General features: G+C 41.8%; 1 protein-coding gene across 3 annotated transcripts in view; it reads right to left on the reverse strand.

The window, feature by feature from the left end:
* TASOR (transcription activation suppressor) overlaps positions 1 to 19,173 on the reverse strand; it is a 1,979,545-nt gene that overhangs the window by 215,528 nt on the left and 1,744,844 nt on the right. For all 3 annotated transcript variants that reach the window (XM_069643664.1, XM_069643665.1, XM_069643666.1), the window contains 2 exons: positions 11,596 to 11,774; positions 11,347 to 11,508 (listed from right to left, as the gene is read on the reverse strand). In XM_069643664.1, coding sequence (XP_069499765.1) covers positions 11,347 to 11,508; positions 11,596 to 11,774 — 341 coding nt within the window. The remainder of the gene's footprint in view (positions 1 to 11,346; positions 11,509 to 11,595; positions 11,775 to 19,173) is intronic.

A 19,173-nucleotide genomic window follows, 5' to 3' on the forward strand; every position in this document is an offset into this window, starting at 1 on the left:
TCCTCTGCCACATCAGGTCTACAACCACTTTCATTTGGTCTTTGTTCCTTCTTTACCTGTGGGAGTTGGAGGGTGGACTGCACCAGTTTGTCAAGGAGTGGATGCAAGCTGCATCCAATGCCTAGGATTACCGTGTTTTTTCCCTGGCTATCTTTTTTCGCTCGACCCCAGACGAGTCCCTTTGCCTGCCATCCCCTCGACAGGATGTCCTCAAATCATCCAACTCCCAGCATAGGTTGTGATTCTACTTGTTCCTTCATTGGAGAGGGCGTAGGATTGGTAGTCCCATCATTTGTAGGTGCAAAGGGAGGACGGACACCTGCAGGCAAGCATGGATCTGAAGTTTATGAATTTGTTCCTATGCAAGGACAAGTTCAAAATTGCCAGGTTATACCATAACCTTCGGTTTCTAACTTCAGGATTGGCTAGTGTCACTGAAACTTCAGGGCACTACTTCAATGTGCATATTCATTCCAAACACAGAAAGTACCGGAGATTCTTTGTTGGAAACACCCATTACCAGTTTGTATTCCTGCCCTTCAGCCTCTCCTCAGAATTCAGGTTATCCAATAAGCTGTTGGCCGCTGGGTCTATGGAGGGATCGAATTCTCATCTTTCCCAAAATGAGCAACTGGCTCATTTGAGCATGTTCTCTTCAGTTTGTGTCAGCCTACCTGCACCACACTTAGCATCTGCTGCATTGCTTGGGATTGCCCCTAGATCCCAGGTAGTTGTGTATTGCACACTCTCAGATACGTTAATACAATCGCTGCTCTCCTTGCCACATGCTTGGGCAGTGGCTTGCCTGATAGAGGACCATGTTATCAACTCTGCCTTCTTCAGCGTTCTTGGCCCCAATTAATGCATTTGCCTAGAGCCAGACAACCAATTGCACATGATGTCACTCCAGTAGTTGATACGTTGTCCATAGTCTTAGTTTAAGGGCAACAAGATGTACCATTTACAGGTCTCAACCAAGGTATCTCGGCATATCCAGAGGGGGACCTTCACAGACAAGACAGGGAAGAGCATTTTCTGCAACCTTGGCTTTAGCAGATGATGTCACGAACACTGCTCTGAAGGGTTGGGGGTGCTCTCCTGCATGAACTAATGGCGGGTGGCCCATGGTGCCCAGCAGAGCCAAGGGAGCACATGAACCTCCTGTGCGTCCCCAAGTGTGTCCTGATGAACAGACAACTTGGTGGCCATACATTAGCTCAATAAGAGTTTGTGTGGTCATGCTGACTTTGTGCAGCAATGTCATGTAATTATGGTCCTGAAGTCTGCACATACATTTCTTTCAGTCAGCAGCCAATCTGGCCGGGACTGAGAATGTTGTCTGGGATAGGGGGACTCATGTTTTATTGGTGTTCCAGAACATGTACGTGGTCTGGAATGGTGGATCGTTAATGTGAGGGAGCTTGGTTGCCTATGTGGAGGGCACCTGCTGCTCTGTGCTTATCGAATACACTACTTGGCAATCATCCCACCTGGCTCATAGCGTCAGTCTCTGAACCCTACACTGGCGACGAGAACTGGAAAACCGCACTAGGGGGCGGGAAGCGAGTGCAGAGGCCCCTCCTTGCAGTGGCACAGTTCCCTGGCGGCACCCCCGTCGACACGCCCAGAGGCCACGTGAGAACGGAGGGGGACAATGGATTCGGAAAGGAGGCCTGGGGGCTAGAAGGGTGACCCAGCTAGCTTCCACTAGCACTAGAGAAGCAGACCCTCTACGTTCTACGCTGAGGTGAACAGTACCCCCCCCCCCTGCTACAAAGTGATCATTGTTGGAGCCTTGCCATGGCGATATTCAACACAAAGCAAACAGAGGAAACCTAGGAGAACCAAGTGCTACCAAAGGCAGCAGTATCTACTGTACAACTGTCCAAGATCATTTACGACTGCTCTTATTTTAATTGCTGAAAACTGCCAAATAAACAGTTAACCGTGGCCACAGCTGTAATACCTCTTCCACCCCCATTTTTGGCTGACCCCGGAACACCTCTAATAAGATGGGAGAGGTGGAAGAAAATGTTTGAAACCTACAGTGGCCATGGGCGGGGACACATGTAACCCACCAGGAAACAGGTATTATTGTTATATAATTTGGGGTCAGACGGCTGCAGTGTATTCAATGGCCTACCAGAAACACAAGGTGAACGGGCAGGGGATCTAGATGAATTCACTTTTGCAATGAGGAAGATTCAAGACTATTTCAAACCCCCAAGAAATGTGACTTTTGAGAGAAACGTTTTTTCAGAGTGTACAGGAGCCAATGGAGCCTGTGGAAGGGTACGTAGCTGTGTTGAGGACACTGAGCCACACCTGTGAATTTGGTGCATTGACCAACTCATTGATCAGATATCGGTTAGTAAGATGCACCAGCAATCCCAGCTAGAACAATTATTAGCAAAAGATAGGACCTTGTAACAAGCTCTGGAACTCACCAGGAGCATTGAACAGACAGTACACGAAGGAGATGAAAATGGAAAAACCCAACCACGAGGTGTGAGCGTTGAAGCAGAGGAGGAACAGTGAGGGAACAAAGGAACTGAAATGCTTAAGATGTGTAAACCTGAGACATGGAGCGGCTAGTGTATTTTGTCCAGTCAGGAATGCAGACTGCATCAAGTGCAAGCACAAGGCTCACTTTGCATGCATGTGCAAGGAGAACACCATCAATTTAGTGGAACACTGTCTGGAGGAAATATGCAGATATATTTTGCATAAATGGTTCGGATCTTTCGATGAAGGTGGATAGTGCATCTCCTTGGACTATTATTTCTAAAGATACGTTCTCAAGTTAATTGTCAGGGGAAGAGCAGGAGTTGGAACCTGCACACATTCAGCCGTGTGGATATGACGAGACGGCGGTTGAACTTGTGGGGACATTTCAGGCAAACATTGGCTACAAAGGCAGGGAATGCACTGCAGACATTTTTGTAGCAAGAAATGGATCATCCTTACTGGGTTGTGAGGAACAAAGGAACCTAGGGATTTGCATCCAAGCAAGTGCTTCTGATCCAGTGACAATAACAGCGGTGGAGGATAAATGGCTTTGGGATTTCCCAGGGTGTTCTCAGAGAAATGAGGGAAACTAAGGGACTTCGAGCATTGCATTAAGATCAGGTCAAAGGCACAACTTGTGGTACATAAGATGCAGCCCGTTCCTCATCAAATGAAGGAGCAATGGAGCAGTTACATGGTGAACTTGATGGATTTTTGCAAAGAGGAGTGATAGAACGAGTACATGGGACGGATTGGTTCTCCACAGTGGTCCCAGGGGCAAAGAGCAATGGGAGGATCTGCTTGTGTGTTGATTTGAGAGACCTGAATAAAAACATTTTAATGGAGAGACACCCTTTAACGGTCATATCAGAAGTTCGGGCTGTACTTGGAGAGTTGAGCTGGTTCACTGTTATGGATTTGTCTGCTGCTTACCAACAAGTGGCGTTGTCACAAGAATGTCAGGAAGTAATAGCATTCATTACCATATTACCATGGAAGGGACTTAAGTTTCTCAGGATGCTTTTTGGCTTAGCTTCGGCAACGGCTGTTTTTCAACACATTATGGAGAGAGTTTTGGAGGGTGTCAAAAAAGTGATTGTTTTTCAAGATAACATTCTCATTCACGCTAACTGTATTGAGCAACACGACAAGGTGTTGAGAAGTGTCCTGGAGAGGTTGTGCGAGGCTGGTTTAATGGTTCAGCGCAGCAAGTGTAAGATTGGTGTGCATGAGATAGAGTATCTTGGGCACAAGATTTCAGCTCAGGGAATAAATCTGGAATACAGTTTGATAGAAGCAATCAGTAAAGCCCCAGCACTAAAAGATAAAGATCAGTTGAGATAATGTATGGGCATGGCAGAGTTTTATCACAAATTTATACTCAACTTTGCTCTCATCTTGGCTCCCGTGAGGGCATTACTCAAGAAAGGGGTTACATTTACGTGGTCAGATGAATGTATGAAGGCTTTTCACGAGATAACAAAGGGGATTTCTGATGTGCCTTCTTTAGGGGAGTTTGTGAGTGGGCAGAAGACACTGCTGACCGTGGATGCCAAATTATTGGGAATGGAAGCATCATTTTCACAACAAGACAGTGGGAAGGAGGAGCATGTGGTAACTTTTGCGTCTAGGCCACTAAGGGGTGCTGAAAAAAATGACTGTGGTTGAAAGAGAAGCTTTGGCTGTGTTTTGGGCCATTATGCATTTTAAATTCTTCCTGTGGGGCCAACGGTATATTGTGAAAACTGAACACAGACCTCTGGTACAAAGGTCTAAGGGCACGCCCAGGTGGTCCAAATGGGTATTAGGGTTGCAGAACTAGGACTTTCAGATTTGCTATGTACCTGCTAAGAAGAATGTGGTTTCAGATTGTATTTCTCACCTTCCAGTGGAGTGTAGCAACAATAGAGAAAGGGTAAAAGATAAGGAAGAGAACATTATTGTTGCCAGTACTGAACAAAGTGCTTTGAGTGAAGAAGAATGGAGGGTGTCAGAGAGAGAGGATGTGGTATTTGGCAAAGTGGACAGCGGTTAAGATGGCCCAGCAGGAACAACATTGAAAGAAACATTTTAACTATTTTATGAAGTGAAAGATGGGCTGGCACTCGTTGGAGGAAAACTCAGGAGGGGCTACAAAGTGATTGCCCCTGAGGGCATCAGGGGGAACTAATAGAAAAAAACAATCAAGGGCATTGTGGCGCCAATGGCACCAAGAGGATGCTGAGGCAGAGTTACTGTTGGCCAGCAATGGATAGATGTGTAGAATAAGAAATAAGGAATTGTATTTGTATTTATTTATTTATTATGCGCACCGGACCCTAAGGTATAAGGGTGCAGAAGGTAAGATAATGTACAGCTTAGAGCAGGTTACAAGGTCAAAGGAGTGTTTGGCAAATGACAGAGTAAAGTAGCGCGCGAGATGCCACTCCTCCCGGTGCGGGTGCCCAGGGAGCATTGTCAAAAAGTGGCAGTGTATATAAAGGGACCTATTTGAGGTTTGGGTGAAGGGTTCAAGTTCATTTTTTTCATGGTGGATTACCATTCGAAATGGATAGAGTCGAAGGCCATGAGCGAGGCAACCACTGCAGAACTAGTGTTATTTTTTTAGGTCGTTTTCTATTGTGAGGGGTTTCCTACGGAAATAGTGACTGATAATGGTGTTCAGTTTTTTTTGGACGTAATGAGGACATTTTGGCTGCAGTTTTTAATGAAGCACACACGCAAAGTCTTGTGCCACCTAAGAGAAAATGGTCTGGTGGACAATGTTCCCTCTAAGCTGTGCGCATGTGCGCTTGCCCAGCTTCCTTCTGGGTGCCGCTCAGAAGATTTTTAGCAGCGCACACAGATTTCTCACCTATGCAATAAGATTTAATAAGGCATAAGCCACAGCAATTACCTGACATTTGCTTTCACTTAAAGTAATGAACTAGGTATGATATTCTGGTCTAGCTAATTTACATTACTCTACTATGCAAGTGTGACCTTAACAACCACAAGAGGTAAAAACGGAAAAAGTGGTTCCATGAACAGAAAAATCTAGTTATGCCCACACACATTAATTAAATACTTTTCCCTCCCTACTCCTGACCCCTATGCCTTACTCTACCACGCATTTACTCAAACCTCTAAACTCTACCCCAGAACCTATTTAGATATTACCTGATAACCAGGACTCTTCCTCTCTTGGCTCTGTAAAAGGTTACCAGACTTGTACCTACATCCACTTGTTTTATGTTTGATGTAATTTTAATAATGTTCAAGCAACGGACCTTCTATTATTCATGGTGCCTTATCAAAAGGGCTGTTTTGACTACCTTGGCCCCCCTGAGATGTGTTTTGCATGCTGCAGCAAGACTCATCAAAGGACTCTGGAAATTTGACCCTGACCCTCCTCTAACTGCACTGGCTCCTTCTGCAAGCCTCTACAAGCTACCCTGAAGTCCCCAATCTACTTTACTGAGAAACTCTGCATCTATAGAGGCCAGTGACCCACTAGAAGTCAGGAAATGTGCAGACTTGAACTCTTGTGACACAGGAAGAAAAAAACGAGCCGGGCATCAGACTCCCCCCATTGCTGCTACCATTCAGGAAAGAGCTCAAGACCTTCCTTTTCAAGGAATGGCTCCTCTGTAACACATAGGTCCACACACCCTGCAGTCTCCACCGTACTGAGACTATGATCTGCTCCTCACTGTCTCCTACCCTGGTTGCTTGTAGATCCCTTGCTGCAAATTGCACACCTGTTAGCTCCCATTCCCTTTTTCTCTGCTTCCCTTACTGTGATTGTAAAGTGCTCCATTGCTTCCTGAAGCTAGGTCCGCGCTCAATAAAACCATATTAATAAGTGTCACCCAACTATCATCTTAAATATTGGATACTGACTGTAAGTAAGCAGGCTACTTGGATGTGTAACCTCATCCCATGCTTTCTATTCTTGGAACATATGTCACGCAAGCGCTTTGAATGGGTCCTCTTGCAAGTTAATGCATTATAAAACTCAAATATGAATGTTCTCTCTGAGGATTTTGAGTAGACACGTTATGCTCAGCGTCTCCTACTTTAGCATTGCTAACATTACCCTATAGGTGGAGAGTAACATTACAATATTTACTTGGCCTGCAAGGGATAATGGCTATGGGCTAACCTCAGTATTACTAATCTATAGTATTAGGGCAACAGATATTCAGATAGTAGAATGCTTTTCACACAATCTGCATCCTTTCCAAGTGTTCAGAGTGTCATTGAGCATAAATCTCAACACATTATATTGTAAATCGCTGCTATACAAAAACGCTTTCACTTATCAGTTGTATAATCCTACCCAACTATATACGGGTAGGATAAGTTGCAAAACAATAGTGTACATGCAGATTCATGACACTTTATTAAAATGCATATCATGTCATGGTGAGGCACTAAATTGTTTTAATTGCACAATATGATGGGTCTGCAAATCTCCCAGTGAGTGTTTTACAGCTGCAATCCTTCACTTTTTTTGTAGTGCCCTGTCAACTAGTATTGGAGGCTACCACGGGAGCCGCAGAGGGGTACGAGTGGAAGGGCACAGGAGAACACTCCTTGCGGGTGATTAGCAAATCAGTAACTTTCAAAAACCATGTTCGTTGTTTTGCCAGAACAGTACAGTGAGGGAAATGTGTTGTTTGCTAAAGGGTAGGAAACTCTAGTAACAGTCTATAGAACTGCACCTTCTGTGTCATTCTGTGCTCAGCTGCTGAGGACATTGCAATATAAACATGTTGACTGCATCTTGTTTAACTGATAAAAATGAATTACAGAGGGGTCCCTAGTTACAGAAGAAGACACTCAAGCTGTTGTACTTCTGAGCATTGATACTATTAACCTAAAAGGAATATATATGTGATTTTCTTCAACCGAGCTCCATATGAAACCTCAGTAAGGCCCTTTTTCTATTTTTGCCTAGGCTGTGGTGAGGAAGAGTGGGCGAAACTATAGCAGTAATATGTGCCCTGTCATTTAACTTCCTATGTCAGGGTAGCAAGCAAGGCACCAATAAGAATTTGCTTCCTACGTGGAGTGAAATGATTTTTCAGGGAGTCAAAAAGTAATTACCTTTGCCAGCCAGGATACTTTATACTTATTAAAAATCTTCTTTCCCGTTGAAATTCAATTTGAGATTGGGCAGAAATATTATTAGCGTGCCTTCCTATGCCACTGCTATGCAGGCCACTGATTAGAAAAATATCAGTGGAGCTTTGTGGGCAGAAGCCAGGGGATTGCTAATATGTGTTCATTGTTTCCTGTTTTTGTTGGGCACATTTTTCTGTTTTAGGGAGTAAAAATTGATAGTGTATATGTCTCCTGGCTGTAAGGCTGTTTTTGAGTAAGTGTTGTCACAACTCGCATGACAACGTAATGTGGATAGTAATCAGAAGCCAGGGAATTTTGATCATCATATTAAGTGATGCAGTTATTCTGATGCAATTATCATCCATACACAAACTATGAGAGGCATGTTCTCCTGGCCCTTGAATTACTTAAAGTGGTACATGAACTCCTATTGGCATGTTTTATTGTCACATTCCTTTTGTTTGCCATTATTCCATCTGTAAATATTGTATCCTGTCTGTTTTTTTGACAGCCACATCAGTTATGAAAAGCAAGATTTGTTTTTTGTAATACACATGAGTGTTTTTCCATTGGCACAAAGTAGTTTTTGCTAGCTACTGTGGCAGATCCTGAGATCTTGAACTGGTTGTTAAGTTCTCATTATAATCACATATACAATAATTTTTTTAGCCTATCTGCTTGGAAAAAGAGCTGTAAGATGCACCTTGTACACAGATTTGTAAAGAATTGCAGTGGTTGGGAAGGGGCAATTCCTTTCCAAACTCTCTTTGGAGATGGTAACGCACTAACTACGCATGCTCACAAAGTGGCTTACCTCGTTAGTCAGTTGCACACATGGAAAATAAAGTGTGCACGAAAGGCAACCAGTTCCGCACTTAGAGAAAAACCATTAGAGGGAACATTGCTGGTGGAGCGTGTCAATAGATTCCTCAAGGGCGGCATTCAGTTGGCCACGTGTTTGAGGTTGTTGTGGAGCATGCTTTTGAAACAGATGGTATGGAGTTACTACATCACACCCCACTCAGTTACCAAAGTGTCCTTTTTTGTCTTGTTGAAAGGACGCCAACCAGGGACGAAATTGTGTCCAAGATGGATGGGGTTGGCATGTACTGTAAATGTGGATCGTGATGAAGTTGGTGGAGGAAGCACAATGTCACTATAAAAGTGTGTTTGATGAAAATGTCAATGTTAAAGAGCGCAAGTGGCTTGTTGGAGATTGGGTTTTGATCAAGAATCCCAGGTATGGGCTCAAATGTTTAGAGGGCACATTTCTGGGACCCAAAAGGATTGCAGCAGAAAGGAACAGTGGTGGTGGATGGGGGAGAAGCGTGGTCAAAGGGTAGTTTGGCCTTGTGCAAGGAGAAGTCGGGTCCTTCCAGGGAGTGTGATGAAGAACTTGTGGTGATGGTGGAAGAGTGGTGACTGGTGAGAGGTTGGTGGAAGCAACCTTTGCTGGGTGTCGTGTGCGTGAGAGAACTAAAATGTTCCACACCAAGCTCAAAGATTGTGCGTGTGATTAATATTTTTGTGCAAATCAATTTCCTTCTCTTTCTGGTTGTATTTCCTTTAGTTTCTTTTCCTCAATTTGTTTTTCTGTTTTTCCACGAGAGAGAAGATGTGTTATGTTTTACTGGTGTTCCAGAACATGCAAGTGTTCTGGAATGGTGGATCGTTAATGTGAGAGAGCTTGGTTGCCTATGTGGACGGTACCCGCTGCCCTCTGTGCTTAACAAATAAACTACTGGGTGATCCTCCTACCTGGCTCACAGCGTTAGTCTCTAAATCCTACAGACTCCTCAAGTGGATTTCTTGGTTTTGTGGTCAACAGCGAGTGTGAGTTGTTATGCTGTGTGGGGATTTGACTCTGATGGGAGATCTCAGGGATGCATGAATTATAGTGTTGAATGTCGATCCCTATGCCTACCCTCCTGCTCTTGTCATCCTGATTGTCCTCAGAAGACTAAAGTGGTACGGATGGACCCACTTTCTGATCACTCCAGAATGGGCCCAGAATACATGGTACCTGAAACATCTGGACATGCCCATCTGTCCTCATTGGAAGTTCATGGCGGGGGTTGAACTGCTCTCCCAGTTAGAAGGTAGGGTCCGCCATCCCAAACTGTCTAACCTCAGCCTTCATGGTATTCTGCTGCGAGACTGTGGTATAAGGACTGGGAGTACATTGGCTAAGTGCTACTAAGTTTATCCCCCCTGGAGTTGACAATGTTTTCTGACTGGCACCACATGGGTCTGGACCTTTTGTCCTGTACAAACTTCCTATTCTGATTTTCTGTTCTTTGCATAAGGGGGCTTTCAGATCGGCACTATTAAGGGGTGCCTGCCTGATATTTGGGTCTTCAAGAGGGGCCCCAAACAGGGCTTATTCTTTTCCATCCCCACTGTTACAAGGTTTTTAATTGGGTAGACCAATCAGTTTCCTCCACACCAGTTTGCTTTTCCTGCATGGGAATTGACTCCTGTTTTGACGTTGTTGCATGGACCCTTACATTCATTCTATTGGATGCTGTTTACCAATTAGATGATTTTTCTGGTTACCATCACTTCCATTAAGTGGGTGAGTGAGCTCAAGGTTGTTTTTGGTCATGCCCTAGTGTCACCTTCTCCTTGGGGAAGTAGAGTGAATGAGGGCGATACTGGCCTTACTTTCCAGGACTTTCACCTTTGCCAGAAGATCCATCTTCCAGTCCGCATCCCTCTGCATCAGCCATCTAACACTGCAGCAAGGTTTCATAGCTGGACCCGATGAGGGCTTTCAGATGGGGAATGGTGACCATCTGTTTGTTAGTAACGCTGGTGCACGGGCTGGCACCAAATAGATCCTGTCCAGGTGGAGTTTCCTTCGCAGTTCCTAAAGTGAAAAACTGGCTTTAAGGTAATGCCTCAAAGTCTCAGGGCACATTTTCTTAGAGGTTTGGAAGCTACTGTCTAGAAGGGTATCAGGCAGGTAACGTGGCTTTCCCGCACGTTTGCCAGCATTACTGCTAGGACTGGTCAGGCCTGAATGCCTTTTCTGGCCATGTAGTGCTCCAGAGTTTCCTAGTGTAGGTGATGGCTCCTCAAACTCTATTCTCCTCCAAGCTCTGTACTGCTTTTGGAGCCTTTCTAAGATGTTATATCTGTGGGAAGGAGCCCATTAAAAGAACAAATTAATTATCTTTTATAACGTTCTTTCAGGTGGAGTAGCCCTTCATTCCAAAGGTCTCTGGTTGATCCCCCGTCCCCAATCAATCCCTTTTGTGGAAAGCACATAACCTCTAGAAGAACCTCAGCAGCGAGGTGAAGGGTAAAACTGGGAGAATATATGGGCGTGTGGCGCAGCTAGCTTCATATCCCCCATGGCATCAGATTTGGAATAAGAAGACCCAGTTCCTCCCCTAGTGGCTGAAAACATTTCCGAAGCAAGAATAACAGATGTACTTGTATTTGTAAGTTGAGGAATCTGTGGGAGGAAGGACAAGTCATTCACCGAGAACATTACCAAAGATACGTATTTATGTCTAAACCAATTTAAGGTTTAAAACATTTAATAGTACCTAAAATAAGAATTTAAATCATTTTAATGTATAAGTGCTTAGAAAATAGGGTTTTCAAGGAACAAACAATGTTGAAAAAATACCACTTAGCAATATAATATTTTAAATTAAACACGATCTGAAAAATATGTTATATCAATGAACCCTCATCTGCAAATATGAAAGAAAATATTACCTGGTTGTTTTGCTTTTTCAGCTCCTATTTGTGACAGGCAGCTTTCCTGATCAGAAGAGTTGTGGTGGCCAACAATGATTTCAAAATCTTCCATAAATTCTTTAATTGTAGAGATTATTATTCCATTATTGGTGTAATTTGAAAACATTTTGACATTTTTTTCTGAAGGAAAAATAACAAATACAATTAGGTGTTGTAAAGGCATAACAAAGCCTACTTTAAAAACAAAAAATATGAAAGATATTTTACCTGTCAAGAAGACAATGTGCCTCTGCTGTATGTTTTGAGCCTGAAGTCTCACAAGACAATCCAGTTCTGGAGCATTTCGTGTTTGTGAATCACAGCTATGATAAGCCAAAATCTCAACCAGGTGTTTCTTTTGATAAGTATTTAGAAGTGTGAGTACACTTAATGCTTTAGCATTAATTCTGAAGGGAAATAAAATCACAGATACACATAATTAATGCAAGACAAATTTGCAAAAGGATAATTCAGGATATACAATTCCTTTATATTATCTACAACTGATACCACTACAAAACAAGTTATTGGCAAGTAAAAGAACAAGGAACATAACTTAATTTAGCACTGCTATATGAATTGCACCACTGACTAGACATTTCGCTGAAAAGTGTAAGATTCAATAGCAAGACATGAGGTGGGTATTAGATTTCTCATCTTACAAAGATTCCCAAAGCAGTACAGAATCTGGAGGTGAAAAGAGAACAAACCTTCATCTACTTTACTCCAGAAACGTCTCGATGGCTTTATAACCAAAGCATTTATACTGACTATATAAAGAATTCAGGCAATAATTCAGCCATAATCACACATTTCACGAGCTAGTCCCCGGCCTGGGTGCTGAGTTAATAGGCTTGCGGCCAGAGTTAATAATAGGCACAAGCAGGTGATTATGGCTATTAGCACCCCAGGTTTCCAATCCGGAAAGCTGGGGTGCTAAGAGAAAAGTATTTTGTTTAAATGCACGGGAATGGCGGTGAGGAGGAAGATGGAGCAGTGGCGGGTGCTGCTGCTGAAGTAAAAGGGAAAGTGGGGCTGGGAGAAATAGAACATTTCATTTTGTGCTTATAAAGCAAATTCAATCCAAAATGTAGTTACAAAAGAAAGAGAATTGATAAATATACAGTTTTTCATTATTATCTCTCCAGAAAGTATAGTACACTAATTGTTCCAATTCTTCCCAATCAAATCCTAAACAATGTTTACACATTGGTGGATTCGTAGTATCGGTGGTATCCTAATTTCTCGAATATCTGCTCTACGCGTTTCGAGAAACCATTCCCTTCCTCAGGAGTTGTTCATTCAGTATGATGCTATTCATTTTCTTTTCTAAAATTAATATATAATTATCATATATTAGATTACATCTAATTAATCCAATTTATCATATTGTTGTTATCAATAATTTTGTCTGGCATGAATCCCAATTAAAATAATCACCTGGATGGTACTGTATTTGCAAGGAAATGTTGAAATGTTCCTTCTATCAGGATTTCCTTAAGAGAACCAGCTTCCTCCTGCAAATAGGAGAGGTGTAGTTAATAAATAGAAATGCTAGGTCTTGCTGAATTAAAATCATAGGGCTTAAAAGACAATGTACTGATCTCAAATTAAATACCTTCAATTATTAAAAAAAACACTTTGGCTGGCTAAAGAGCGGATACACTTATGTCTTTAGGGTCAGTCGTTATCTAAGAAACAAGCTTGGGGTAGGTCTCTGTCTTAGGCTAGTGCCTCCCTCTGGAACAGCCTCCCTGCCACTCAAACTTGAGGAGAATATCTCCGGTTCAGGAAACACCTCAAGACCTTCCTCTTTGCTTCTGCCTTCTCTCCGCTGCCGACCTCTTCTGTCTCGGCATTGTGCAACTGGTCACCCTCGGACTCTCGGGCCCACGTTCCTCCTCACCCTGCCATCCACCACCCACACTGCCTCCTGGCAATCCCTTGCACTGGGGCCTGTATCTGTTACCCTAAAGCCCCCACCACCTGTTTTTCTGCACTGATCTGGCACTCCCTGTCCGCTGCCGTATACCTAGCACTTGTCACTTGCTGGCTGCACTACCACTGCTTGTTGCTCTCATTTATTTATTTATTTTTCTCCTTGCTCAGCACTTCCCCCACCCATGCACTTTCCCCTTCTTCCTCTCCCATGCACTTGTTCATTCTCAAGGTCACTGGGCCTAGAAAGATCATTGTTTTTGTTCTCCCTTGCCTTGTCACACTGAAACACTTGTATACGAGCGTGATACAAATAAAATATCAATAATGTTGTTAATCTGTGTATAGTTTACCTGTTTAAGGTGGCATAGAGTCCAGCGCTCTGGGCTGGTAAAAAATTGTCCAGTCAATTTCTTAGGTCCTTCAGTTTCCGAATTCTTTTGGCATAATATCTAGCCTCAGTCACCTCCTGAAATCAGGAGAGAATACTGTATCACTTAAGCTCTCCATCTCTCTACAATGTTATTCCTGATCGCTCAAATCTCAATGCTCAGTAATATGTTATAAAGGCTTACCAAACTGGTGTGTAGTCACCAAAGTTCTTCTTGTCGGCCCACTTTGTTTATAAGCCCGGTGGACAAATCAGTGACCTGTTGATGCAGATCGAAAAATCAAATTTTAGGGCAATGTTTAAAGCTCTCATTAGTTGTAAAACTATTTGCTAAGACAGCATTTGTCAATGTCAATGGCATCCACTTACCCTAGAACGTCCTCTCAGTAGACTCTATACTTTCACAAGGAACCGCGAGGAGCGTGCATCCCCAAAATGGCTGCTTTATGTTATTGTACGTCAACACAGCGTAATGTGATGACATCACATGAATGTTTATCTTTATGCCAGTCGGCGGTTATAGAAGTTATAAAAGCATCTGTGTTGCAAAATAGACACTGCTAAACAAATCTTACTACATTGTTATAGAGATTTCTTCAAATTCATTAATGTGTTCAGACACCCGAAGAAATTTAAACTATTAAATTGTACCTCGAAAACAGCAATCCTATAAATAAATGGTGCTGACTATATATCTGTCAGTATAAAGCCCTATAGGAATATGTGTCGGCCACTATCAATTATTGTGGTGACAATATTTATGCCTGGCCATATCATGTAGTGGGTAGGAGTATATTCGCTTCACCCTTTATCTGATCCTTTATGCTTAATTTATAAAGGTGGGGGATATCTAGGGTTCCATGGGTTAGGGCTGATTAACTCTACATGGAGAGGTTTTCAAGTTAGTATTCTAGTTGGTATTCTTACAGAATAGAGTGTGGTTGGCCTCTGGCTGCCAGTGATGTAGAACAGTTGTCATAATAGGGATAAACTAGCTTTTCAGTTAATGTAATAACACTGGATTAATACTGCAGGATAGGTGACAAGAATCCAAAATGGGTTTATCTACTGTACAGTACATCACCCATGTGTTTATTTTAAGGAACATGCGCCAATTCTTGTAGAGTCTTGTTAAAATATATTCATAAATACATGCCTGTACATAAATTGCACATTATAGAGGTTGCTGTTTCACAGAAAGGATCCCAAACTGTAATCCTCGGTTATTCCATCAGGGGTTAAGCTACTTAAAGTTTCAATCCAAAAGATTTCTCTTTAGTCCATATGTCTAGCATGATCCCCCCCCCCCCCGCCTGTGTGCTTTCTTGACTATCTCCAATATGATCACTTTGAGCTGTGCAATAGTGTTTCTGTTTTCATTGAAGTTTGAGCTACTGGTGACCTCGATTATTAGTTCTTATATTACTTTTATGCTCGTTCCACCTCTCCTTTGCTTTTCTTGAAGTTTTGCCTACATAAACTATTCCACATGGGCAATTTAGACCGTATATGATTGATTTAGTATCGCAGGTTGCAAAGTCTTTCAATTTTTTTTTTTTTACCTTTCTTCGGGTATCTGACGTAACTACCTCTCATAACATTATTGCAGTTACTGCAATTTAAACAGGGATATGTCCCCGTTTTCTTTGTCCTCAACGTCTGTTTATCCCTTGGTGGTCTCTATGCTTTGACCAACTAGTCTCAAATTTTGTCCCCTTTTATACACAATGATAGGGGGTTTTGGGAACAGTTGATGGGTTTGTGGGTCCAATTCTATGAGCCGCCAATTCTTCATAATTAATCGCTATACCTGATGACTTTGTCCCGAGTACCGTAGTGCATACAGAAATGGAATGCCTTGATTTCGTTTTTGGAACTAGAAGGTCCGTCCTCTCTAGGTTTTCCGTTTTGGCTTTTGAAATTATGTCTTTAGGGTAGGTAACCCCTCATCATGTATTTTTCAGTCAACTTGTCATTCTCAACCCTTAGTGTTTCTTCTGATGATATCCTTCTCATGCGGAGAAATTGACTGTAAGGCAAGTTATTTTTGAGGTGTTGTGGGTGATGGCTCAGATAGTGTAATGAATTATTCACATCTGTCCTTTTATGGTAGATGTTGGTTATTATTTCATTACCATTAATCTCTAATTCTACATCCAGGAAGTGCAATTTCGTGGTGCCTTACCTCCATGGTAAATTTGACTCGCTCATGAATGCAGTTTATGTATTCTAGGAATGTATCTAGAGCCGTGCGGTCTCCTCTCCAGACGACAAACACGTTGTCTATAGCTTTTCCAGGTGATGATGTTATCATGCCATCTTTCATTTGAAAGTATAGATGTAGTTTCCAAGTGGAACATGAACAAGTTTGCGTAAGCTGGGGCCACTGAAGACCCCACTGATGTTCCCGAAGCCTGTAAGTAAAACTGGGTTTTATGTCTGAAGTAGTTATTATTTACCATATTTATTATAAGTACCAATATTATTTTACTTAATTCCAAAATGAATATTTTATTGGCTTCACAATTGTCCTCTTAATAGTGCCCATTCTAGAGCGCCCAGTCCACCATGATGTGGGATTGACGTGTAAAGAGACTGAACATCAAATGATACTAATAGGTCGGTCTATTGTACATCTGTCAGTTCCTGTAATGAGTTTAGAAAATCTGTGGTGTCCCTGAAATATGTGGATGTTGTTTGTACCAATGGTTGCAAAGCTTTATCTACATATATTGCTAATGGGTTGAAGATACTATCAGTACCCGCCACTATGGGTCTAAATGGTTGTTTCTTTGGACCCTTATGACTTTTTGGCAATCCAAAGAATAGGAATTGTGGGGTAATCATTTGTCAAAAATCTTTGTGTATTTTTTCAGATATCCAATCTTGTTACTGTGCATTTATCAGGGTATCCCTTATGATCTTAGACACCTCTGTGGTTGGATCTTGATAGATCTTAACAAATCATTACCCCATAACTCCAGTGTTCTATGGATTGCCAAAAATTCATAGGGCTCTAAATAAACCACCATTAAGATCCATAGTGGCGGGTACTGATATATGAATATATGTTGCTAAAGCTTTCCAACCATTGGTATAAACAACCTTCACATATCTCAGGGACACCACAGACTTTCTAAATTCATTACAGGAACCGACAGATGTACAAGAGACCGACCTATTAGTATCATTTGATGTTCAGAATCTTTACACGTCAAACCCACATCATGATGGACTGGATGCTATAGAACAGGCATTATTAAAAGAGGACAATTGTGAAGCAAACAAAATATTCATTTTGGAATTAAGTAAAATAATATTGGTAAATAACTACTTCAAACATAGAACATAGTTTTACTTACAGGCTTCAGGAACATCAATGGGGTCTTCAATGGCCTGGCTTACGCAAATTTGTTCATGTTCCACTTGGAAACTAATTCTATACTTTCAAATGAAAGATGGCATGATAACATCATCACCTGAAAAAGGTATAACACGACGTGTTCGTTGTCTGGAGAGGATACCGAACGGCTCTAGATACATTCCTAGAATACATAAACTCCACTCATGAGCCAATCAAATTTACCATGGAGGTAGGCACACCGAAATTGCACTTCCTGGATGTAGAATTAGAGATCAATGTTAATGAAATAACCAACATCTACCATAAAAGGACAGATGTGAATAATTAATTACACTATATGAGTCATCACCCACAACACCTCAAAAATAACTTGTCTTACAGCCAATTTCTCCGTTTGAGAAGGATATCATCAGAAGACACACTAAAGGATGAGAATGACAAGTTTACTGAAAAATACTTGAGGGGTTACCCTAAAGACATTTCAAAAGCAAAAGCCAGAACGGAAAAAACAGAGAGGACGGACCTTCTAGTCCCAAAAACTAAATCAAAAGACATTTCATTTCTATATGCACTACGGTACTCGGGACAAAGTAATCAGGTATTGAGATGAATTAAGAAGAATTGGTGGCTCAGAGAATTGGACCCACAACTCCATCAACGGTTCCCAAAACCACGTATCATTGTGTATAAAAGGGGACAACATTTTAAAGACCAGTTGGTCAAAGCAGAGACACCACCAAGGGATAAACAGACGTTGAGGACAAAGAAAACAGGGACATATCCCTGTTAGAATTGCAGAAACTACAATAATGTTATGAGAGGTAGTTGCGTCAGACACCCGAAGAAAGGTAACAAAATTAAAATGAAAGACTTTGCAACCAGCGATACTAAATCAATCATATACGGTCTAAGTTGCCCAGGTGGAATTTTTTATGTAGGCCAAACTACAAGAAAAGCAAAAGGAGAGGTGGAACGAGCATAAAAGTAACACAAGTACAAATAATACCAGGTCACCAGTAGCGCAACACTTCAATGAAAATAGACACACTATTGCACAGCTCAGAGTGATCATATTGGAGATAGTCAAGAAAGCACAAAAATGGGGGAATCATGCTAGACTTATGGACTAAGAGAATTCTTTTGGATTGAAACTTTAAATAGCTTAACCCTGAATGGAATGAACAAGGATTACAGTTTGGGTTCCTTTCTGTGAAACTGCAACCTCTATAATGTGCAATTTATGTAAAGGCATGTATTTATGAATATATTTCAACAGGACTATACAAGAATGGGAGCATGTTCCTGACAATAAACACATAGATGATGTACTGTACAGTAAATAAACCCATTTTGGATTCTTGTCAGCTAACCTGCAGTATTAATCCAGTGTTATTAACTGAAAAGCGAGTTTATCCCCATTATGACAAATGTTCTACATCATTGGTAGCCAGAGGTCAACCACACCATAATCTGTTACAATACTGAATAGAATACTAACTTCAAGAACTCTCTATACCATCAACTGCAAAGCGAGTTTACTCTTATTATGAGATTTGTTTGACATCATTGGCAGCCAGAGGGCGACCACACTGTATTCTGCAACAATACCAACTAGAATACTAACTGGAAAACCTCTCGATGTAGAGTTAATCAGCCCTAACCAATGGGACCCTAGATATCCCCCACCTTTATAAATTAAGCATAAAGCATCAGATAAAGGGTGACACAGATATACTCCTACCCACTACATGATATGCACAATATAGTAATGGCCGAGCATAAATATTGTCACCACAATAATTGATAGTGGCCAACACATATCCCTATCGGGGTTTATACTGACAGAGTCAGCACCCATTTATTTATCGGATTGCCATGTTGAAGCTACAATTTAATAATTGGAACACATTAATGAATTTGAAGAAACCTCTAACAATGTAGTAAAATTTGTTTAGCAGTGTCTATATTGCAACACGGATGCTTTTATAACTTCTATAACCGCCGACCAGGTAAACATTCATGTGACGTCATCACGTTACGACGTGATGACTTACAATAACAAAGCGCCTATTTTGGGGATGCACGCTTCTCGCGGTTCCTTGTGAAAGTACAG

Source organism: Ambystoma mexicanum, chromosome 2p, assembly GCF_040938575.1.
Source record: "Ambystoma mexicanum isolate Mex_15411 chromosome 2p, UKY_AmexF1_1, whole genome shotgun sequence".
NCBI classification, from domain to species: domain Eukaryota; kingdom Metazoa; phylum Chordata; class Amphibia; order Caudata; family Ambystomatidae; genus Ambystoma; species Ambystoma mexicanum.